Source organism: Pecten maximus, chromosome 1 (assembly GCF_902652985.1).
Source record: "Pecten maximus chromosome 1, xPecMax1.1, whole genome shotgun sequence".
Classification (NCBI taxonomy): domain Eukaryota; kingdom Metazoa; phylum Mollusca; class Bivalvia; order Pectinida; family Pectinidae; genus Pecten; species Pecten maximus.
The window spans coordinates 6,524,390-6,549,587 of NC_047015.1; the positions used below are offsets into that span (position 1 = coordinate 6,524,390).

The 25,198-nt window shown below is 35.7% G+C and overlaps 1 protein-coding gene across 2 annotated transcripts in view; it reads left to right on the plus strand.

Moving 5' to 3' along the window:
- The first annotated feature begins 705 nt into the window (after window positions 1–705).
- The window catches only part of LOC117323354 (mucin-5AC-like), a 54,646-nt gene continuing 30,153 nt past the window's right edge, over window positions 706–25,198 (plus strand). The window contains exons 1-7 of one of the 2 annotated variants that reach the window (XM_033878539.1): window positions 706–791; window positions 1,865–2,112; window positions 2,543–4,486; window positions 4,517–4,676; window positions 10,716–10,827; window positions 14,736–14,918; window positions 24,525–24,629. In XM_033878539.1, the coding sequence (XP_033734430.1) occupies window positions 1,872–2,112; window positions 2,543–4,486; window positions 4,517–4,676; window positions 10,716–10,827; window positions 14,736–14,918; window positions 24,525–24,629 (2,745 nt within the window). In that variant the 5' untranslated portion in view covers window positions 706–791; window positions 1,865–1,871. Of the gene's footprint in view, window positions 792–1,864; window positions 2,113–2,542; window positions 4,677–10,715; window positions 10,828–14,735; window positions 14,919–24,524; window positions 24,630–25,198 lie in introns of both variants that reach the window. The other variant, XM_033878532.1, reaches the window with a different exon arrangement.

Here is a 25,198-nt window from a genome sequence, read left to right on the forward strand (position 1 = left end):
GTCGTTTGACAGTAGGGCAGCCGGATAGTATTGAGCATCAATCAAACACGGCAAGTTTATGAGATTAACGAATTACAGATATGTATAAAGGAAATAGCGTAGAATTCCGTGGGTATCATCATATTTCCGATAGTATGTTAAAATGCCATGTATCAATATAAAACATACCCCAGCCATGTCCTTACGCCCTTCGGGTAGATACTCCCCGTCGGATTTGTATATACTCCCCGTCGGATTCGTAACTTCCGGTATCACCCGGTGTATTATAACAACACCTGTGTGATATATATTTTTTCAAGATATTTTATTCAATCAAACATTTGAATTAAAATATTTCATTATTTCATAAAGATATAATCTAGATATGAAAAATGGATTGGACAACAGGCTTAGCCTATACAGGTCCTTTCCGTACTTCCGTTATTATAAACATTATAACACCTGTGACATGCAGGTGTTTACTGACTATTTATGTCTCATTACATCATTTTAGTATTAGTATTTCAAACTTCGAAACCTTGTAGGAAAAATTCCTTATGCACACATTTTCCACCATGTAATTATAAAAGTTATCTGATTAATTGAATTTGAAACAAAAAATAAAAAGAAAGATAAAAAAAATCTGTTCCGCCGATCGTCGAATCTCTTTCACACAGATATACGAAACAAGATTTTCGAGGGGAGGCAACTCTGGTTTTCTTTTGAGATTCGAAAACGAGGCATCGCGCCATCAGCATCAGTTTGATTTTAGTTATCCGTCATGTAATTCGTTAGCAGGCATTCTGTGAAAGGTAATGGCTTTGTTTATGTAACCAACATTGATTTAATCCATGTAAATATCTGTTGTTTTCCTATCTGTCTTAGTAAATTGTAGCATAATCTGGTAAGTCATCAATCGAATATTATATGTTGATAAACATAAGTATCTGTTGGAACTGAAAGTAGACTTCATCAAGTTCATGTCCAGTGATTATGATAGACATTTTCATTTTCGTTACATTGTATGTATCTGAAAAGAGAAGGGTTAAGTAATAGTTTATCAAGTGCTGAGAAACTTTTGCTATTTTCGAATTAATTATGGTCTTATCTACTGATTGCAGGAACTCCCCGAGGAAGATAAGTCACTACTGTGTGCTAGTAGGCCTATGTACAGTATATAAGTAGCTCCTAAATGTTTTTGCGCTACAGCAGTGGCTAGTAGCCCTAAATTTAGCTCTCTATCTCAAAGTTTAATAGCTGAAATGAAATAAATAAACAAAACTGACCACAAAAATGACAATTATTTAATTATGTTCAGAGGTTAATAGCTAAGCCCAGAATATTTGTATGTGAATGGGGCACAATTCAACTATATAGAGTCACAGATAAACATCTCCCCACTGGGTCTGTGTGTCTCAAACCCATGTCCTAGGGAGGAGGATTACAACAGTGTTCACACTACTTTTAGTGTTGCATTTAGCGATCACAACTATTGATGCACCCTTCACATATTCATTATTATGTACAGTAGTATGACTAAGAATGGGAAAATGCACAGCCAGACCGGGGTTTGAACACGGGACCTCTGAACACTAGCCGGATGCTCTACTGATTGAGCTTCCTGGTTGCTGATGATCAGTTCTGTACCAGCTGTGTTCCTCAGAGAAATTGGTATCATGCATGTGCACTGGAGATTTTGTGGGAGGTAGCTAGGAAATATCCAACATTTACATGTAGGGGTCCCCATTAATATACTGAATGTTCTGAGTTGTGACAGCTCTAACGACATTGATATTTTATTTAGAATGGAAATTCATGTACTATTTTGCTATAAAACACAAGTAAAGTTGCTAATCTATATTGATTTGTTTTGAATTCCTTATAGATAAGGCATGGCAGATCCCCCACTCTCTCTACTAGAGAATTCCTTGAAGCAGCAACTGATCCCCATCTTTGCCAACCTGAGTGAGGAAATAATAGACATTTGTGTCCGTGATCCCAGTAATCTCTCCAACCTCCAGTTGTGTATTGACGATCTGCTGGAACTGCGTACTTATACACGACATCTGGCCAAAGTCACCACCAATTCCTCGGACAGCTGGAGACCAGATCCAGTAGTGGTTGACTCCGATGGTCAGTACCTCCTGGATAGTCAGTTCTATGTTAAAAGTGGCTTATTTCTTCTCAATTTTATATTTGTCCTGCATATGTCACATCTGTCTTTTCAATAAAAACTCATAATGATAATTAGATACATGTTTCTGTAGGTTTTCTGAAATGAATGCAGTTGTGTGTACCTACTAATTTCCTAGAAAAATCCTTTAGTTTTTCAACACTATTTTGTTATGTTGGTATTTGTCTAGCAATCATTTTTCAAACTGACTTTTTCTTTGGACAGCTAAATTATAGGTCATACCTTGGATCACAGTTTGTGAGTGTGAATTGTACAAAATATATCAATTCAGTGGATATTCTTTCCTGTGTACACATGTAATACCACTTCTCTTTCTAATCTCTAGTGATCACGCTTCACTTCAGTTTTAACATTGACTTACTGTTACAGATGATGGTGACCTTGTTAGTGCTCTTCTTACTGCAGAGAGTGACGAAGTACATATCACTCAGCAATTTCCTGCTACTCGCAGACTGGACACAGATTGTCTTGTGACAGGTGTTGATACATCAAGTAAAAAAAAGAACTCTGTGAAAATTCGTGAGGCAACATTTAAGTGTACTTCTGATGAAAAAATACAAACCAGTTTCTCTTCCCCTCGGAAAGTTAGTTTATTGGACGATGTTGACTTTGACAATGATCTCCCACGATTTTCTCCTTTAAGTAAAACGAAATCAAAACCTCCATCTATCCACAAACCGTCACCTGTTAATGACATACTCTCCTCAGGAGCCAAAACCTGTTCTTCCATCCTCAACACAGGACATACAGCTGTCGTGCAGCAGTGGTGCCAAAGCCCAAAACAAGCTCTGTTCACTTCCCCAAACAAATGTGACGCGAGACCAGCATCACTTATAGATGATGATTCCTTTAACTCCACAAAAAACAAAAGTGATGATACTGTGGCTAATAACGATCAGAGATGTAAATCTGCAGGGATACTTTCACCAGCTAAGCTAAAGCTGCCTTCACCTCAAATGAAGCAGAAATCCGATGTCTTGAACTCCCACAAGTACAGATTCAACCCTGATTCGTTTCAGCCAAGCTCCATCCCTGTTATTCGTTCTCCTATTTTCAACCCTGATAGGAATGGAACAATATCACAAACTGGTACATCAAACAGTTCACATGGCATGTTACCTATCAACAATGTTCCACCAGTTACAACAACCTGTACATCTCCACAAGCAATGCCAAAAAAAATCAAATTTAAGAAATCTCTCGTCCTCCCTGGTGACCAGTTACCAGCTACCACAATAACTGCAGGAGAATCCGACAGACTTCAAGCTTCTTCATCTAATACAGGTACACAAGATTATTCTACACCATCTCCTGTATTTCATTTCAAAAATCAAAAAGAGTCTGCGACCACAGTTAATAAAATGGAAAAAACAGGAGATATCGCTCCTCCTGTATGTGGTAACATTGCCCAATGTAGAACACTCCAAATCCCGCATACTTTTTCAACGTCAGACAGACACCAGAGTAATACAACAAAAACTTTGTTTACTGAGGGATCACAGATTAACGGGTTATTAGCTGCAAAACCAAATTTAGATATGCCACAATCTCAGAATACGAAAGAAATACAGACCACAACAAATGTGTCACCAGGTGCCTGTAATTGGCTTCAAACACAGCGATCTACAGATGATAACGAGGTACATTCCAAAATATCACAGAAAACGAAACCTGGGACAATAAACTGCCTTCATCCCCAGACGTCAAATTCATTACAGATTCCCACCAGTGGATCACAGGGTGGAACTTCAAATAAATGGCCGTCACCTCTGTCAACCAATAGCTTATCACAATCTTCAACTTATAACAAGCATCAGGCAGTGTCTCAAAGACCTCTTATTTCAACTGCCAATGGGCCACTGGCCACAAATTCATCTGTGGGACCCTCTGCAGGGTCTAAAAGCCCACGTGTTGCATCAACTGGGAATCAACCAAACTATTCTAGCATGCCACAAAGTTCACATAATGCATCTTTGACCAGGCCACAGTCCGTGCTGAATAAACAAGAAACTGTCCTTAATTATGCTACAACAACGGAGGCACCAACAACAGCTCCACTATTGGTGACAGCAAAACCATCCACAACAAAGATGCCATCAGCTACAACAAAGATGCCGTCAGCATTAGATACATTATCGAGTACAATACCCCAGACTTCTAACAAATACATTGTGGCCTCATCATCTGGGAGTAGAAAAACTACATCAGATAAAAAGTCTCCATCTTCTACTGCATTAACAGAAGGAAATATATCTGATAAATCAAAGACAGCACATCTTGCATCATTAGCAAGAGCACGTCGAGCTTCAAAGGCTGTAACGGTGCCAAACAACATTCCAACTTCTGTAACGGTGCCAAACAACGTTCCACCTCCTGTAACGGTGCCAAACAACATTCCAACTTCTGTACCCAAACTTATTGACCAGACTTCTCTACCTGGACACCAAAGAGCTACTACTGATGTGACAAATCAAAAAACAGATCCACGACCTGTCCAAGCAAGGTGAGTAATGCGGGTTCTCTCTAGCTTCTGGTAGATGTGGTTGGTTAAACTGTTCAATGTCTGAACATGGGAGTCTGATGCAGTACTCACATTGCAAATGATAATAGATCCATAGTAACAAAAAAGTAGATACTGTAAATGTTAAAAGGCATTCAGTTCCATCTGATTTTGATTAGCTATAGGGTCCCAGATAAAGATGCAACCCAAATACTTATAAACATCCAAACTCACATTTTAGATAAAATCTTTCAACAAAATTTTTCTCAATTAATTGGACCATGTTCAAGTTTTCAGTTTAGCTCCACACGGAGTTAATTTTTCTCTCCGTGTACATATATATTAAACAGTTAACTTTCATAATAAAACCTGAAATATACATATATCTATAAATTATATATTTTGGGCCACAACTTTTTATGAAAAAAAAACAAAACAAAAATGCTACGACTTTTTGTAATGGAGAAACATATTGTAGCAATAAAATTGTTAAATGTTCAGGTAATTACAACAATGTAATAAATACCACATGTTGACTTAATCTAAATGATATGTGGAGACACATACCACATGTATAATTACATGTAATTCTTGCATCTGTGAGCCTTACAGATAAGTTAAATAGAAGAAATTAAAATATTGATATAGACTATACTAATGTCCAGACACAATACATTTGATGAGATCAAACTTTCCAGATAGATTGTGTTTAGCTTCTGTCTTGTCTATGTGTTTTCTCAGAACTTTTCTCTGTGGTTTACATTTAGATTGATAGACTTAAAACTTATGGTTAAGGTTTACATTTAGATCGACAGACTTAGACCTTATGGTTTACATTTAGACCGATAGACTTAAAACTTACGGTTAACATTTAGATTGACAGACTTAGAACTTTACATTTAGATCGACAGACTTAGAACTTATGGTTTACATTTAGATTGACAGACTTAGAACTTATAGTTTACATTTACACCGGGTTCAATCGTACTGACCTGGTGTAAGCACCGGCGCCCGGTCAGTACGATTGAACCCGGTGATTTAGATTGACAGACTCAGAACTGATGGTTAACATTTAGATCGACAGACTTAGAACTTATACCGGTAGTTTACATTTAGATCGACAGACTTAGAACTTATAGTTTACATTCAGCTTGACTTAGAACTTATAGTTTACATTCAGCTTGACTTAGAACTTATAGTTTACATTCAGCTTGACTTAGAACTTATTTTACAGTGTCAATCTAATAACAATAGGATATAAACAATACTATTGTACAGACCAGGGTACCATGGTCAGGAAATTTGTGTTCTATACGTACAGTCAGCTGTCATCTTTTTAATTATGGGATGTAGCAATAGGGTTACCTTAGAATAATAATTAAAAAAAAATTTTTTTTTAAATTACTGTATACCTGGTATTTTTCGCCCCAGGTTATTTTCGCCCTTGAGCAACACAAAAGATATTCGCCCCGTTTTAATTTCGCCCTGAACTACTTTTAAGAAATGTATTTTCCTCGTTCACAATCGGAAAATTCTGTTCGGAATTCTCGATGCAATTGCACTCGGAACACTCGGGATTTATCGAGTTCCCCAATTTTCTTTTCTTCGCATATCTCGCTGAGGTGTGAAATGTAATCAGGTGTGAAATTTACAACGTTTACCTGTGTTCAGATTTACTTAAGCCTATATTGATTCAAATAGTATTAGGTATGCATGGTCGATTTTAAGCAAACGCGATGAGTGGTAAGTTCACCGTGCCGTGACTAATTACAAGTCTATAGCTACTGACCAGTGTTTTCTTTTGTTCATTTGTCATCGATTGAAGCCACAAGCGACGATGAAGTCATACAATCAGCCTTCACAATGGCAGAGACCTATTTGTGTGCATAATTTTAAAACATGTTTGGATTTTAAAAGTTACTTAGTATTTAAAGCTTTTGTTTAAAATGAAATATACTAAACCTAGTACGCTGTCTTAGCCGATATTTTCGATTTAACTCCACGTGATATCGCAAATTTACAAGGCCTATATTTAGATCTAGATTTTATTTCACATGCACAGATTGGAATAAAACAATTACCTATTTTATAAACTTAGTGTAAATAGATAACACGTGTTGCCTGTAATTGTATAGGATATAACACACTTGGAAAGTACGAGGGTATGTTTTGGATTCGACTACAAGTAGCCTATGTACGATAACTTGTAAATCCTGCAATTGAGCTTGAAATTTTCGCCGTCATCTTAAATTCGCCCTATCATCAAAGGGCGAAAATGGCGAAAATTAAACGGGGGCGAAAATTACTAGGTATATACAGTAATAGGTCTAGATCTACCATGCAAACTGTTCTCCTACTTTCCGTGAGGCGACTGGTGAATATGGGACTTTATGATTAATTTCACTCACAGGTTTATAGAGTGGCATATCACTGTTACTTTTAGAGACAAAAAGTCCAAGATTAATTTAAATGTATATATATACTGCATGATATTGTGTTAAAATCATGGTTATCCCCAAACCTTGACCAGATTGGCTATTTACAGTGTATTTATATATGCCAGTTGATCATGAGTAAGAAATGGTTGGGTCAAAACCATGTTACTCTATAGCTGGAGTTCAACTTTATCATCATACCATGTTATTACTTTAAACCAGGCCAGTTTAGTACGGTTGACAACTTGACAGACCATTCAGTGAGATAATAAACTATCATACAAGTATTGGGATGTCTATAAACCAACATCATGGCCATGGGATAATTACTGACTGTTTACAGTGTACATATTATATAACTTAAGCTTCCTGCCCATTGAAGTTGTAATGGTGATAGTTTGCAGTATTGTTTTATTATGTTGTCTCTATACAATAGGCAACACGCTGTGTGTATGGTGTATTAAAGTATTCTGACAAGATGGCCTGTTGACATGTGTAATTGTAACTTTCCTCTTACTGACCATCTTATTAGAGACTTGTGACTTATTGTGAAAGTGTAACTTCATTAACAACACTGTAAACTTTGTGTAGTGTCGTGATGGAGGTCTTTCTGTGTACCTGTATTTACCTGTATGTGTACCTCATGTTGATATTAAGCAAGAAAAGGACCAGGTACTTATATCTGGGGTTTGCATACTTTACCTATAGTGGATTGTAGATCTGTCTAAATGGGATTAACCAGACTCCATCAATATCAGGACTCTATCATTTGGCCGGTTTGTAGAGTCTGATCACTACCATACTATTATATGTATTGTAAAATAATTTTAAAATTTAACATGGCTGTAACATTCGTTATAGCATCAATATATTGTCAACAAAGACACCATCAACAGTTAACAACTTCAATTTTACGGCATTGGCTTGAAAAAGTCTCTGACTATCTTTTGAGTACTTGCCTTCATCGTGAGGATCGAGTCCTCTAGATCTGTCATCCTTTTTTGATTCACCCAAAAAGAGGGAACGTTAGATACTGATAATCTTTCTATAATATCAATGAGTTCAGGAATATATGTTCCACATACATGTCTGTAAGCCAGATTTAAAATTGATCTTCTGTCTTGATATACTAGTGTTGGAAACAATCGTTGTTATTAAAAACGAAAAAATTATATCTACACCGGTACCTTATATGAACACCTTTCATGAGCCCACAAGTCCATCTTACACACATGTACGTACAGAACCAGAGGGAAGCTGACAAAGTTTACACAGAGTATATTTACTAGTGTTAAAAAAGTTTTTACTAGTGTTACAAGAAGGAATAGGACCTAAAAATATTACAGAAAATGCTGTTAATAAACTACTCTAAGATAACGAAGGAATTTTTCGGGACCAAATTATTTGACTTGTTTGGACCAAGATCCAGATTGGAAAGAGTTTGGTTTAGACAGACCAATGTACCCTGCTTCTTCTTAAAACACCATGTTTCTACTTCTACATATCCTTATAATTTAGCATATATGTACAAGTGTATCTAATTCCAACTATATATCAAATGTCATATGACATCAAAATAATAATGCATGATGCCCATCCCATGTTCTCTGATTATAGGGATATGTGACATTTTCAACTTATTCCACTTCCGCCAATATAAAAAAAATTAAGTGTACATGTATTGCTGAATTGATTTGCATTAGTGAATATATTATGTACATCATCATTTTTTGTTTGGACCATGCTAACTGGCTAATTAGGGTGAGAGAAACATAGATGGTTACAGGTTTATATCTCACATCCAGGATATATATACAGTATACCCCGAAATGTGTCATATATGATAAATATAACATGCTTTAGTTGGTCTTATATCTGGCCTTCTACATTTTTAGGTCACCTGATCATGAGGGAAGTTGGCCTTTCCTATCATCGCCTGACTTTCATCGATTTTTAACATTTTCACTTTTAAGCTTACCTTCATCAAATGATGGACTATAGTATATATCAAAATCGCCCTGTGTCCACCTATCCCTCTGTAAACCGTTCTTGTTATCGCTATTTCTTAGAAAATACTTAAATGATCATTCTGAAATTGGTCGCTAGTTGTGCTTACTCCATTTTGGGAACTGATTGAAAAGCAACATGGCCGACAGGCGGCCATCTTGAATTTTGACAATTGAAGTGTGTTACCACTATTTCTCAGAAAGGGATTTTTTCCAATGATGGACTATATATATATATTATTAAACAAAATAAAATTTAATCTTGAAATGCCACCATCATAAATCTCTCAAAAATTTTAATTGATGAATACGTTACACCTTGCTTAACAATTAACCCTTGGTTTAAAAGTTTGATGTCATCTCTAAGAAAGTACTGGATACATTTTTTGTCAAATCTTGTTCACTGTTTCCTCTATGGTTCCAGTTGTGTCACTCTGACACATTCTCAAGGACAAAACTCAAGGTCATATCCGTTTAGGCCTACCATTATCAGATGGACCATCTCATGCTGTCTGTCCATAAACAATCCCATTTAATCCCCATTTCTTGAAAAGTACTACCTAACATGTAGGTTCCCCTTGATCCCTACTTGTGCCCTGTGTGATTTATAGCGGAATGTGTGAAAAATCAACATTAGGGCGAGGAAAATTACACTTTTCTAATCCCTAGTGCCAGTTAACATTGAGTCTGATCAGGAAAACGAAATGGCTTTAAGTGCATGCACATGTACAGCAACAATGGATTTCGACAGTTAAATCTCTTATTGATATATTTCTCAAAGTTTTGCTGAGATCTTTCTTAGACTTCATATGTTTGTTTCCCATATGATCAAATGATTTAAAGTAAGAGGGGATAGAAGAAAAAAGTAGAGAAAAGATCAGTCTTTCATCGGACTGATAAAGATCATTCAATGGTGGGCATCAAGATCCTCTGGTATTTCTTGTTTTACTTCTCAACACCCAAAAAAATATAACAGAATCAAATACTCTTCATAGACGAAAGTGTCCTGGGGTGCTTAACTGCTTTATCAAAATTATGAAATTCATGGCTTCGTTTTTACCTGGAAAGGGGGATAGTCCACCACTGGGAACGTCATACTTGGGGCATGGGTTCACATAGGGGCGCAGCTAGTGTATCATGTTTCAAAAGTAGGTCAGGCTGACATACATTTTGACATTTGACCTACATTAAAGAAAAGTTTGTCCCGGCTTTATCTCCTACATTAATATATATTACTTAATTGTCACTAGAACTTCATACTTGGGGTATATGGGTTCACCTTTTTTATTACAAATTCATCATCAATGTATTTTTGACATATTATTCCACATCCAGTGGGGTGGTGAATTGTCTTGTTTATGAACTGGTCAGAATTCCAATGTTAATAGTTACATGTTTTCAAGACTCAGGGGACCGTTAAGGCTCACTAGCCTCTTATAGAAATCTTCCATCACATGACTCTATTGAAAATGTATTTAACTGTCTGTTAAAAGAAATAGTATATATAATGGTCTTTGATAGTTAAAAACTTAAAAGTGTATCATTGTTGTCAGCACAATTGTATATTATAGTCTTTGATTGTTACTGATGATTTTTTGTAGAACTGATATACAAACCGGTAGTGTGACAAACCCAGGGAATGCAGAGAAGCTCCATCCCAGTACAGAGATTCCAGCTCCTAAATCAAGGACGGACTGCTTAATAGATGATGTGGTGGGTTGTTATCTTTATTATGTTATGTACGGCCCTCAAAAGTTTTAGCGGGAGCATTTGTCCGTCAATCCTTTTCCTGTCTGGAGCATAACTTTGCCCAAAGTTGAGCAAGTGTCATAAAATTTATTGTGTACAGGAGTCACACTAAGGCTATTGTGTACATGAGTTACACTAAGGCTATTGTGTACATGAGTAACACTAAGGCTATTGTGTACATGGTTTACACTAAGTCTATTGTGTACATGAGTAACACTAATTAAGGCTATTGTGTACAGGAGTTACACTAAGGCTATTGTGTACATGGTTAACACTAAGGCTATTGTGTACATGAGTTACATTAAGGTTATTGTGTACATGAGTTACATTAAGGCTATTGTGTACATCAGTTACATTAAGGCTATTGTGTACATGGTTTACACTAAGTCTATTGTGTACATGAGTAACACTAATTAAGGCTATTGTGTACAGGAGTTACACTAAGGCTATTGTGTACATGGTTTACACTAAGGCTATTGTGTACATGGTTTACACTAAGGCTATTGTGTACATGGTTTACACTAAGACTATTGTGTACATGGTTTACACTAAGGCTATTGTGTACATGAGTTACACTAAGGCTATTGTGTACATGAGTTACACTAAGGCTATTGTGTACATGAGTTACACTAAGGCTATTGTGTACATGAGTTACACTAAGGCTATTGTGTACATGGTTTACACTAAGGCTATTGTGTACATGAGTTACACTAAGGCTATTGTGTACATGAGTTACACTAAGGCTATTGTGTACATGAGTTACACTAAGGCTATTGTGTACAGGAGTTACACTAAGGCTATTGTGTACAGGAGTTACACTCAGGCTATTGTGTACATGAGTTACACTAAGGCTATTGTGTACAGGAGTTACACTAAGGCTATTGTGTACATGAGTTACACTAAGGCTATTGTGTACATGGTTTACACTAAGGCTATTGTGTACATGGTTTACACTAAGGCTATTGTGTACAGGAGTTACACTAAGGCTATTGTGTACATGAGTTACACTAAGGCTATTGTGTACATGGTTTACACTAAGGCTATTGTGTACATGGTTTACACTAAGGCTATTGTGTACATGTGTTACACTAAGGCTATTGTGTACATGAGTTACACTAAGGCTATTGTGTACAGGAGTTACACTAAGGCTATTGTGTACATGGTTTACACTAAGGCTATTGTGTACATGAGTTACACTAAGGCTATTATGTACATGGTTTACACTAAGGCTATTGTGTACATGGTTTACACTAAGGCTATTGTGAACATGGTTTACACTAAGGCTATTGTGTACATGAGTTACACTAAGGCTATTGTGTACATGAGTTACACTAAGGCTATTGTGTACATGGTTTACACTAAGGCTATTGTGTACATGGTTTACACTAAGGCTCTTGTGTACATGAGTTACACTAAGGCTATTGTGTACATGGTTTACACTAAGGCTATTGTGTACATGGTTTACACTAAGGTTATTGTGTACATGAGTTACACTAAGGCTATTGTGTACATGAGTTACACTAAGGCTATTGTGTACATGAGTTACACTAAGGCTATTGTGTACATGAGTTACACTAAGGCTATTGTGTACAGGAGTTACACTAAGGCTATTGTGTACATGAGTTACACTCAGGCTATTGTGTACATGAGTTACACTAAGGCTATTGTGTACAGGAGTTACACTAAGGCTATTGTGTACATGAGTTACACTAAGGCTATTGTGTACATGGTTTACACTAAGGCTATTGTGTACATGGTTTACACTAAGGCTATTGTGTACAGGAGTTACACTAAGGCTATTGTGTACATGAGTTACACTAAGGCTATTGTGTACATGGTTTACACTAAGGCTATTGTGTACATGGTTTACACTAAGGCTATTGTGTACATGGTTTACACTAAGGCTATTGTGTACATGAGTTACACTAAGGCTATTGTGTACAGGAGTTACACTAAGGCTATTGTGTACATGGTTTACACTAAGGCTATTGTGTACATGAGTTACACTAAGGCTATTATGTACATGGTTTACACTAAGGCTATTGTGTACATGGTTTACACTAAGGCTATTGTGAACATGGTTTACACTAAGGCTATTGTGTACATGAGTTACACTAAGGCTATTGTGTACATGAGTTACACTAAGGCTATTGTGTACATGGTTTACACTAAGGCTATTGTGTACATGGTTTACACTAAGGCTATTGTGTACATGAGTTACACTAAGGCTATTGTGTACATGGTTTACACTAAGGCTATTGTGTACATGGTTTACACTAAGGCTATTGTGTACATGGTTTACACTAAGGTTATTGTGTACATGAGTTACACTAAGGCTATTGTGTACATGGTTTACACTAAGGCTATTGTGTACATGTGTTACACTAAGGCTATTGTGTACATGAGTTACACTAAGGCTATTGTGTACATGAGTTACACTAAGGCGATGTGTACATGAGTTACACTAAGGCTATTGTGTACAGGAGTTACACTAAGGCTATTGTGTACATGAGTTACACTAAGACTATTGTGTACATGGTTTACACTAAGGCTATTGTGTACATGAGTTCGTTACACTAAGACTATTGTGTACATGGTTTACACTAAGGCTATTGTGTACATGGTTTACACTAAGGCTATTGTGTACATGGTTTACACTAAGGCTATTGTGTACATGGTTTACACTAAGGCTATTGTGTACATGGTTTACACTAAGGCTATTGTGTACATGAGTTACACTAAGGCTATTGTGTACATGAGTTACACTAAGGCTATTGTGTACATGAGTTACACTAAGGCTATTGTGTACATGAGTTACACTAAGGCTATTGTGTACATGGTATACACTAAGGTTATTGTGTACATGGTTTACACTGAGGCTATTGTGTACAGGAGTTACACTAAGGCTATTGTGTACATGGTTTACACTAAGGCTATTGTGTACATGAGTTACACTAAGGCTATTGTGTACATGGTTTACACTAAGGCTATTGTGTACATGAGTTACACTAAGGCTATTGTGTACATGAGTTACACTAAGGCTATTGTGTACATGGTTTACACTAAGGCTATTGTGTACATGGTTTACACTAAGGCTATTGTGTACAGGAGTCACACTAAGGCTATTGTGTACATGGTTTACACTAAGGCTATTGTGTACATGAGTAACACTAAGGCTATTGTGTACATGGTTTACACTAAGGCTATTGTGTACATGAGTTACACTAAGGCTATTGTGTACATGAGTAACACTAAGGCTATTGTGTACATGGTTTACACTAAGGCTATTGTGTACATGGTTTACACTAAGGCTATTGTGTACATGAGTCACACTAAGGCTATTGTGTACATGGTTTACACTAAGGCTATTGTGTACATGGTTTACACTAAGGCTATTGTGTACATGGTTTACACTAAGGCTATTGTGTATATGGTTTACACTAAGGCTATTGTGTACATGTGTTACACTAAAGCTATTGTGTATATGAGTTACACTGAGGCGATGTGTAGTGTGCAAGATTAAATGCCCACAACTTCTTGAGTTATTAACACTTGTTCAGATCTTGTGTCCCTAGAATAACTGTTTTAACTGAATTTGATGCCAATGAAAGTTACAGCTAACATATGTACTGTAAGTATCAGATTGAGAGAAATATGCCCATACTTTCATAGCTCAAATATCAGCATGTGTCGGACACAAATGCATGTAAGTATCCTGCCAAAACATACTCTTCTGTTTAACATATTACTACAGATATGTGTCATTAATATATATATGACCAAATACAAAACTCACAGACTGGAAAAGCCTCTAATAATGTTGTATTCGGGGAATATTCATCAGTTTTACTTATACCCTTGTTTTGTTACAGCTAGCGCTGTTTGCCGAGGCTGACCCAGCCTATGTGAGGAGAATGGTGGAAACGGAGATTCTAACCCAGCGGCCCAACCATGAGATTGTCAACAATCTCTGTAACCTGCTGCTCGAGAACCATACTTACCCCCGGGCTAAACCCTCAGCCACGGCAACCAGCACAGAAATTATCAGTACACAGGTAGGTTATACAGTTACAGTCATTAATAGAATCTCTTACCCCTGTGTGATAACGATAGATTCATTAGGTTATTTTATGTATCAATTCAATGTGTGAAGGAGCATTTTCATAAATTTAAACATGAATGTTTTTATATAGTTTTAGCCACCATCAATCCTTCTCCTCATCCTTGATGACATCAAATCTAGCTGCCAGTTGTAGAACTAAAAGAAACAGTTTCAAATAGTTTTTGTAAGTTGATGGTTAATATTTTTATTCAATAGTTTAGGGTTAAGATTATAAAATGTTTTGAAGCAATGGATATAACTGTTCTATTTATATTATGTGGGCATTTGAGATTTTTGGGTTTGATTTCTAGTACACTATAGATAAAGTATTTCAACACACCACTTTCTAATGATATTCTAGCTCTATGGCTAGGTACCAAATAAAAACATGTCAAAGTAGGATCATGTAGGGAAACTTTGCAATCATTTTGTCTGTCACTACCGTATAGAATATCCCGACTGTCAAAAATAGAATGCAGTTACTTATGAATTATCTGTCAAGTTAGCCGCGGTAAACCTTTACCTGAAAAACTAACCCAATGCCAACTGACAAAATGTGGCGTTTTATATCAAATACTGCGCTTGATTTGATCGAAAAGTTAGCTTTACACAACTTGCAATAGGCATGCTCATTTCCGAAAACTCTTTTAGGAATCCAATCATGATTTTTTTTTCCAAACGAAATATCAAAGGGATCGTTCAGCTATATACTGAGAATGTGAATATTGCTCACCATTTTTGTAGTTATCACTTTCTGAAGTTGGCTCTCCGAACGTGCTTCCGTCACTACCAACCGGATGTGAAGCGCGACGTTTTTAAGTGAGTTTTTGTCTCACATGAGTGAGTTGGCAACCTTGGCATTGAGGCATGTTCATGTTGTAAAAATCGGCCCTGGGGTCTTTCCCTACCGCTGGGGACTTGGTTTCTTTGTTACATCTTTGAAGCTGTTCATAATCATATAGCATTATTTGGCACCAAGAGATAAACATAATAATATGATAGAAAAATAGCACTTGGGTCTTTCCCTACCACAAGGGACTTAGTTTCTTTAATCACAATCATGATCATGTTGAGCCTGGACTTAGTTTCTGGGTTGTGTCTTTGAAGCAGTTGAGATCCTCATGCCCATAAACATATAAAGCATTGTTAGACATTAAAAAATAAAGCTATTAATGAATTGAACATGAACATTATTTTGATGTTTGGTCAGATGAACTAGGTGAGCAATACAGGCCCTTTGTGCTTTGGCTATGGTCAGTTTTGTTAGGGGGGGGGGGTATAATGAAATCAGCTCGTCCGTCTTTGTCTGGCTATGCATTCACTCATTTTTCAACAGATCTTTTCAAAATTTTGTGGAAATGACCAGTACAATGTACATGCCCCCTGAAAAGATTTTGCATTTTTACCCTTTTTATGGAGGCGTTTACGCCTGCCATATTACAATCACCTACGAGTTGTGACGTCACAATCTCTCACTTTCATTTTCGTTATATTTCCTTTCACAGTTCATTTTGTAGTTTCTTTCGGTTCATATATGATGTAGTTGAACTATATATACATTTATGAAAACTATCACGACTACAAATAAAGTGCTATTACATGAAAAAAGGTATATTCAGTATAAATTTCTCTTCGGCGGAAGCCCGGAATTTGAGACCTCTGGTGGTAATTTCTGTAACTAAGGGTAATGATTCGCTTATTAGTCCAAGTATGAGGCACGTCATTGTAGTCCGTCATTCAAAGTAGATGTGTACAGAAATGTATTAACTATGCTGATAATGTTGTGAACATTTCAGGAACTATTTTGAATAAACAATAAGAATAATGTCTTGTAAATATCTACACCTGCATCGATTTTTGCAAATCTATATCGAAAATACTGATTGAAGGGAGATAACTGCGATATTCTGACGTTACCTTACAGAGGACACTTGTTTAACTACTAGGAATAAAGACGGCATAACAACCCAAGCGCAAACAAATTTCCGATTTTCATAAAACCCTCCAGGTTTTGGCTAACAACATTTCTTTTGTTTACAACTTGGTAGTTTGTTCACGAGATTTTATGAGATTTGGTCCGATATTTAGCGATCACGTGTTTCGTCTGTTTACTCTGTCAAAATGGAGGCACGTGGACACGGGCTTCACACGAAGCATCAAAGTGTGATGATTGTCGCTAGAAATTAATATCTATCATTATGAATTAAAGGCAAGTTGCTTACAAAGTTTAAATCTGTTTGTTGACCCACTGAAATAAGCGTTTGTTTATTTAGGACGAAACTGTTTACGATAAGTTGTTCAAGCCTGGCCAGACCACAAAATCACAATATCTACTGCGATTATAGTCCGAATTTTCTGACGATCTTGCTATATACTATATACAGACTTTAATCAGCTTTAAGGCGATATCAACACCAGAACCTTTCGGATTACTGCGATAACTGATCGAAGTCCCTGTGTTTCAAATCTATGAATCGGCAGACCTACGTGATGGCGTGATGGAATTCGATCGTTTATTTTTCAAAACTAAGAAAACTGGCACATATCTGTCGTGGTGGTCATTTGTGCTGTACCTTCCCCGACAGAGACAATATACATAATCTGGATTTTTGTGATAAGGTTTACTGCAGTAGCTACTCGCACTCGTAATATATATGAAAATGCTAAATTATTATTGAACCAGCTTGTCTTATTTATATATTATTCAGCTCACGATTCAATGCAACCTTTTCAAATATTTTCATGTAATATATATATATACATTTGTATGCACCAAGCTGTGAAATGTTTGTATTACATAGAATATTTAAATAATACAAAGTAATTGTAGATTAACAAAATGTATACCAATTGCATTTTAACGTACTAGTACAACTTTTTGTTGTTTTCATGTAATATAACTTTTTGTTGTTTTCATGTAAAATGATAAATACATGTATATCTATTGGCAATCGATATACAATCCATATAATATAAGACTTTCTCAAATATCAATATCCGCATAACTTTCAAAATAAATCTATATTTGCTTTTGAAATTTCATTAAAAATGTTTGATTTTCATGTCACGAACAAATCCCTTAAAATGATCATCAATCTCCTTATTGGTCTCCAGAAAGTGTGAAAATAAATGAAACTTTTTTGTCAATAATTCTATTCATTATGAATTCATGTATAACCATTTAGGTTTTTTCCAATGTTGACCTTTAAAACTATATATATATACAAGCAACAATCTGTGGGATGTCAAATATGGAAGGCTATAGCTGTTTCAGGATAAATTGCCAAAAATGCTTATAAGTACTGTTTCTTATCACTGATCACATATATTGGGTTTTTGACTATTATGTGTTATTGCTACTTAAGTGTGAATTTTTTCGGCTTCAGTGATAATGTATTTCTTTGTACTTATGTGCAACAGACATCGCGAGAGTTTAATTCTCCTACAGATAATATTGACTCCTACAAAAAGAAGTTGAGTGATCATGATTGGTTGACTACGAGAGGCATTTTATCAAATCTCATATTTACCATACTGATTGCTCATGATCATATTTCATCCGGCCTAGTAAACTCTAGAAAAAACATCTTAATTTATGAAAGTAGCTAACTCCTTTAATGTATGTGTAAAAATTAAGTATAGAGCATGCTCTATATATATATCGTACAAAACATCAAACTTCTAATATGGTAGAAATGAAACATACATTTAGGCTGACTGCCTGATAATATAATACAATTTGTACAGAGTTTACAATCCTTGACATTCAGCTCATAATATACACCATTATAATTTGATCTGTCGTCATGCGTCGGTCTTCTTCTTAAGACCAAGATAGAAGAAAGAGTTATCGACCGCTGACTAAGGTGGACGGTGGATATTAGCTCTGAAGAATTTGCAGTATATATAGGCCCAAAAGGGTGCAAGTTTGTTAAAAACTGGTACAGGCGTTCAATAAGGTAATTTTGAATATTTATTGTAGCGGTATTGCCCAACTTGAAAGCTTAATAATATGAATTCCGGCGAGGAAAATCCAACAGGTATGAACAGTATAGGCAGCATAATGGCTGCGCTTACAGATGTGTTATCGAGAACAGGTAATCTCGGCAGTACAGGTAAGGCACAGGTAGGTCACCAGGTGCAACAGGCTACCTATGCGGATGTATTGTCCAGTACACATGAGTATCGTGACACAAACGGCGCGTGTATAAACAAAAACACCGATGAGCAAAATTCATATCCAGCTGGATATGGTACAGCAAAACCAGTATTTTTGAAAGAAAATGAAGTTTTTGGACAAAACACCATTGATAAGCAATATTTGAATCACACGGAAATTTATTTAAGTCTGGGAAATGTCATTCCCGCAGAACATCTTAGCGGTATACAAAGAACCGGTAATGTGTGGAGAATATATGCCGACAACGTTACAGACCGATTAACACTTTTAACCAGAGGGATAAACATAAGGGGAAAACAAGTTTTCCTTGTACCTGAAAACCCTAGAAAACCGAAATATGACCCTGAAATTACAACAAGGTTAAAAATATCAAACATACCGCTGTCAGCGGATGACGGAGTGATAACGAGAGCATTGGAACAGGAAGGATGTGACGTACTAGAAATGTACAGGGAGAAATTGAGGGTGAACAATAAGTTAACCAACTGCGACAATGGAGATAGGATTGTATTTGTAAAAAAATTGAAAAAAGATCTCCCAAAATCCATGCAAATGGGAAAATATTATGGCAACGTATGGTACTACGGACAGCCAAGATATGGTACTCGAAAATGTACAAAATGTTTAGAAGAAGGCCACACATACACACAATGCGAAAATGATTGGAAATGCCTGGCTTGTAACGAAAGCGGGCACAGGAAAACAGAGTGTCAAATGAAAGAAGAAAATGATGTAGACATCGAGAAAACCAACGTAGAAAACACAGAAGACGAGGAGAGAGAAACAACGACAGAAAAGAACACAAACCAAGAAAGAAAAAAGAATCCAACAACGAAAGATGACAAAGGAGAGGCGGCACGAACACAAAGGACAATGGAAATGTTTGTGAATAAGCCTCGGCAAGAATTTGGAACACCAGTTGAGAGGAAAAAAAGAAGCGATTCAAAGAGTCGTACTCCGCCTTCGCCAGTGGAGACCGAAGCTAAGAAAAAGAAAAAAGAACAAAAAATTAAATCGAAATGAAAGTGTTACATTTAACTTCTCTGAATGCCCAAGGGCTAAGAGACAAATGTAAAAGACTAAGATTATATGAATGGATAAAACAACAAAAAGCAGATATTTGTTTATTGAACGAAACACATATAACAGATGAAATGATAGATATTATAAACGAGGAAGTAAAAGACTTTGGTACATTTGATCATAACTATGGTACAAATCTGAGTAGAGGGGTATCGATATTAGTTAAAACAAATGTTGACATAAATATAAAAGACACATATAAATTTGATGATGGAAGACAGATAGTAATGAATGTAGAAATATGTAACGACAAGTTAACGTTGGTTGCTTTATATGCGCCTAATATTCAAACGGAGAGAAACGCATTCTTTAAAAGGTGTCTAAAAAGAATACAAAACCATGCAACGGGTAAAATAATACTAGGGGGAGACTTCAACGAAACACTTAAAAACCATGATAGAAAACCAATTCGAAAAACAAAAAACTCAAATATATCTTTCGGGTTAAAGCAATTGATACATTCGCTGGGCCTAGTAGATATATGGAGACTTAAAAATAAAGAAAAAATACAATACACATGGCGTAGAAATAGAAATGATGAAGCCAGTAGAATTGACTACTTTTTAATAAATAAAGATTTAACTAATTTAATGAGGTCGGCTGATATCAGACCGGCAAAAATTAGAAGTACCGATCATCAAGCAATATCAATAAAAATGTATCAAAATGACAATAAAGGTCCTGGTATATGGAAAATAAATAATTCGATGATGGATGACAAGCAATACATAGATATAATTAAAACATGCATAAATGATACAGTGAGATATGGTAATGAACACCACCTAAACAAAAGGGAAATATGGGATTGTTGTAAATTGACAATCAAACACGTAACAATAAAATACTGTAAAGAAAAAGTAAAATTAAAGAAATCGGAATTACAATTATCTGAAAAAAAGTTACGTGCATTAAATGAAAAGAGTACGATAAGTGAAAGGGAAAAGGCTGAAGCTGAAAGATTAGAAAGACAGGTAGAAGATTGGTACGATGAAAAGTCAAAAAAAAAGACCAAGATATCGCAGAATGGTGTACAAAAGGTTCTTAAGCTGTTTTATCAAAATTGTTAATTTCATGGCCCCCTATGTGTCGCATTCTCCCTGGGGAGAGGATACATTTTACTATAGTTTATATAGAAAACTCATCACACATATTTTAGCATAATTTGTTTCATTTTCATTGGAAATTGGTTAGCACGTGGTTAGGGCAAACTTTTCTCAATGATATATTGTCAGAGAATGTCAAGGCCAACGACTTGTTATGGGTTCGAATGTCAAAAATAAAAATCTTATATTGATTATTTTTTTCCATTTCATATGAAAGAACATAGTCCACTGAAACAGAATGTGCATATTTTATTGTCATCAGATAAAAATATGGCAGAAAGATATGGCACTTGGAAAAGAATCATAAAGCTATTTTCTCCAGCCAAAATTAAAAAATAATCCAAAATTGCAGAATAAAGGTTTCTGCTCTTTTATCTATAATATACACATGAAGGCTTGATGTTTGGCGCATCGATAACGTATGGCTGGCTACAAATGTTTTACTTATATTTGACCTTGACCTTCATTCAAGGTCATGGGGGTCAAATGATCAAGAAAATTCAAAGTTCTTTCAAATTATTAATTTGGGTCACATTTTAAAGAATCAGCCCTTTTAAAGGTGTGTGCAATGCATCAAGGTCAAATAATCAAAATGACACAGATATGGCACTTTTAAAAAGAAATTCCTACCAAAATTAAAAAATGACCCAAAACTGCACATACACACGAAGGCTGGATACATGTAAGATGTGTGACTGGCAACAAATATTGAGTTTATCTCTCTGACCTTGACCTTCATTCACATTTTAAAGAACCGACTCTTATGAAGGTGTGTGCGAAGTTTCAAAGGCAAATTATTAAAAATGATGCAGATATGCCCTTTAAAGAATGTTTTCTTGCCAAAATCAAAAATTATCCATAAATTGCAATTCAATTGTTGGCTCAAAAGGGGTCAATTTGGCTCAATTGACGGAAATAACTTCTTCTCTGAAACTAAGCAATCGATATAGCTCATACTTGACTGGTAGCATCCTTTTGGGTAGGGATTCAAAATTGTAAAAATGGTGGGGTTGACCCCGGGGGGCAGGGTCAAAAGGGGTCAATTGGTTTCTCTGAAACTAAGTTATGGATATAACTCACATTGGTGTGGTAGCAATCCCTATGGGGTTGTACCCAAAGTCAATTTCATTTCATGGATTGATTGCACAATTTGGTATAAAACCTACATTCGTATGGTAGCATGGTTATGGGGTGGGTATTCAAAATTGTACGAATGTTGGGGTTAACCTCCCGGGGGCTGAAGGATGGGACCAAAATAGGTCAATTTCGCTAAATTGACATTTTTAGAATAACAATAAACCAATGTACATGTACCCGTATAAAATGCTTATGATATATTGACAAATAAACTTAAGCATCATTTTTGTTTCACATCTCATAAAACCAGGTGAGCGATACAGGCCCTCTGGGCCTCTTGTTTTATCTGTGAAACCATTCAGATCCCAACTCCATAATCTTGCTGGACAACAAGAGATGAACACAATCCTAATGTAAAAATAGGCCCAGGGTTCTTTCCCCACCCCAAGGGCCTTATACAATCAAATTGAATTGATATCAAATATGAAAGTTTTCTTCAATATTTTGCATGTAAAACGCTGTATATTTGTATACAGTACCTATAGCTACTAGGCTATTATCTACATCTTGGTGCTAAATTAAAAAGCAACAAATCACTAATCACAGTTTATTGTTAATATTGCCATTGGATCTATTAAAATAGATGGAATTGATATCTAATTTTGAAATAATTGTCCTTAAAAATGAGGTCTTTGTTGAAAAAAAAGTGTAATAACTTTTAAAAGCTGTCAATCTAATTTTGATATTATTCTAAGATCAAAATAGAAAGGAATAAACAATTTTGTTTACAAGATATTGAAAGACATTGCACACTTTCAACAAAAAAAGTAGCAGACACTCCCTGTATTTTCAATACATATCGTGTATTGTTATAACTTATCGAAATGCATATTATATTGTTTCGACATTTCTAATTCCCAGGCCTATAAAATATAAGTTTGTTTTAAACACATAAATGCAAATTTTGAACTACTTAAGTATAAAAGATGGTTTAAAGTATGAATGTTAATGACATGTACCTAAGTAGAAGTTGATTTGAAAAAAAATTAAAATGTTTGACTTTTTAAGTAAAGGTTTGATTGAAATAAGAAATGTTGAACTACTTTTAGAAGTAGGTTTGCAACTTTTAAGATGGTTAAAACCATTATGTACATCGAAACAGTCTAAACCATTACATTCATCAGGACTGAAAACCATTATGTCCAGTTGGTTTGACACACTTAAGTGGAAATGTTTAGTCATGTTGATATCAGTTTAATTTGTATTCTTGCTTTATTTCAAATATCTCCTTTTACATCTGACTAACGCCTCCTACAGTACTTTCAGTACTTTGATTTCAAAGAGTTATTCCCATTTTCTGGCTATGTATTTGCTTAGTTTTCAATGGGAATGACTGGTAAAGTATGCAGTTGTGCTCCCTGTAATAATTTTGCATTTCAAGCCCTTTTCTGAATTCAATTTTTTCCGGCTATGCATAATTCGCTCAGTTTACAACTGATTTTCTTAAAAATTTGTGGCACTGGCCAATACAATATGGATTTTGCATATTTTTCTCTTTTCAGGGAGTAACAGTATGCTCCATTTATATAAAATATACACAAATTTGTCTTGGAACAGACCAGCTAGGAATGGCCGGGACAATATGAAGTTGTATCACCTGAAATGATTTTGCATTTTCACCCCTTTTAAAGAGCTATGTCCCTTTAAATAAATACAATCTTTCATAGTTAAATTGAAATGTTTGTTGTTGCCATGGTAACTGGTCACTATTAACAGGTTTTTATAGTCCAGACAACTCCTCCTAGACTTGTAGACTTACCTTACATTTGGTTTGGACCACCATAACATATACAATCTGAAATTCTAAAAAGCGACCAATGGAGTCAAGTTTAGAAAGAGTCCACTGTATTGTTGTTACATAGACTAACCACAAAAGTTTGTACTCATGGTAAATTTCAAAGCTTCGAACCAAGAATGAAAATACACATGATTATTTGATATTATGCAATACAAATATATATATATACATTTATCCACAGGACGTGGTGTTGTAGGTTTACTGATTGTCTTTTTGTATCCAGTACAAAATATCATGACTCGTCACTGTTGACAGGTAATTGATGATGTCGACTATTATGAGAATTACAAGAAGAACGAGAGAAGGGCTAATGTATACTATGGCCAGACAGAGAAGCTGCTCATGCATCAGTTTATTTGGGTAAGTGTAAGTTTATTTGGGTAAGTGTAAGTTTATTTGGGTAAGTGTAAGTTTATTTAGGTAAGTGTAAGTTTATTTGGGTAAGTGTAAGTTTATTTGGGTTAGTGTAAGTTTATTTGGGTAAGTGTAAGTTTATTTGGGTTAGTGTAAGTTTATTTGGGTAAGTGTAAGTTTATTTAGGTAAGTGTAAGTTTATTAGGTCATCTGACCCGAATCTTCTTCTCAAGTTCCACCAGTGGGATTAAGCTGAAACTTGCCTGAAATGATCCTGAGATGGTCCTGACCAAGTGTTGTTATTTTTCGGGTCAGTCTGAAATCCAAGATGGCCGCCATAGCCGCCATTTTGAAAACACATTTTAAACTTCTTCTCAAGTTCCACCAGTGCTGTTGGGCTGAAACTTGCCAGAAATGATCCTGAGATGATCCCGACCAAGTGTTGTTATTTTTTGGGTCAGTCCGAATTCCAAGATGATCCTGATATGATCCCGACCAAGTGTGGTTATTTTTCGGGTCGGTCCGAAATCCAAGATGGCCGCCATAGCCGCCATCTTGAAAAACACATTTTAAAC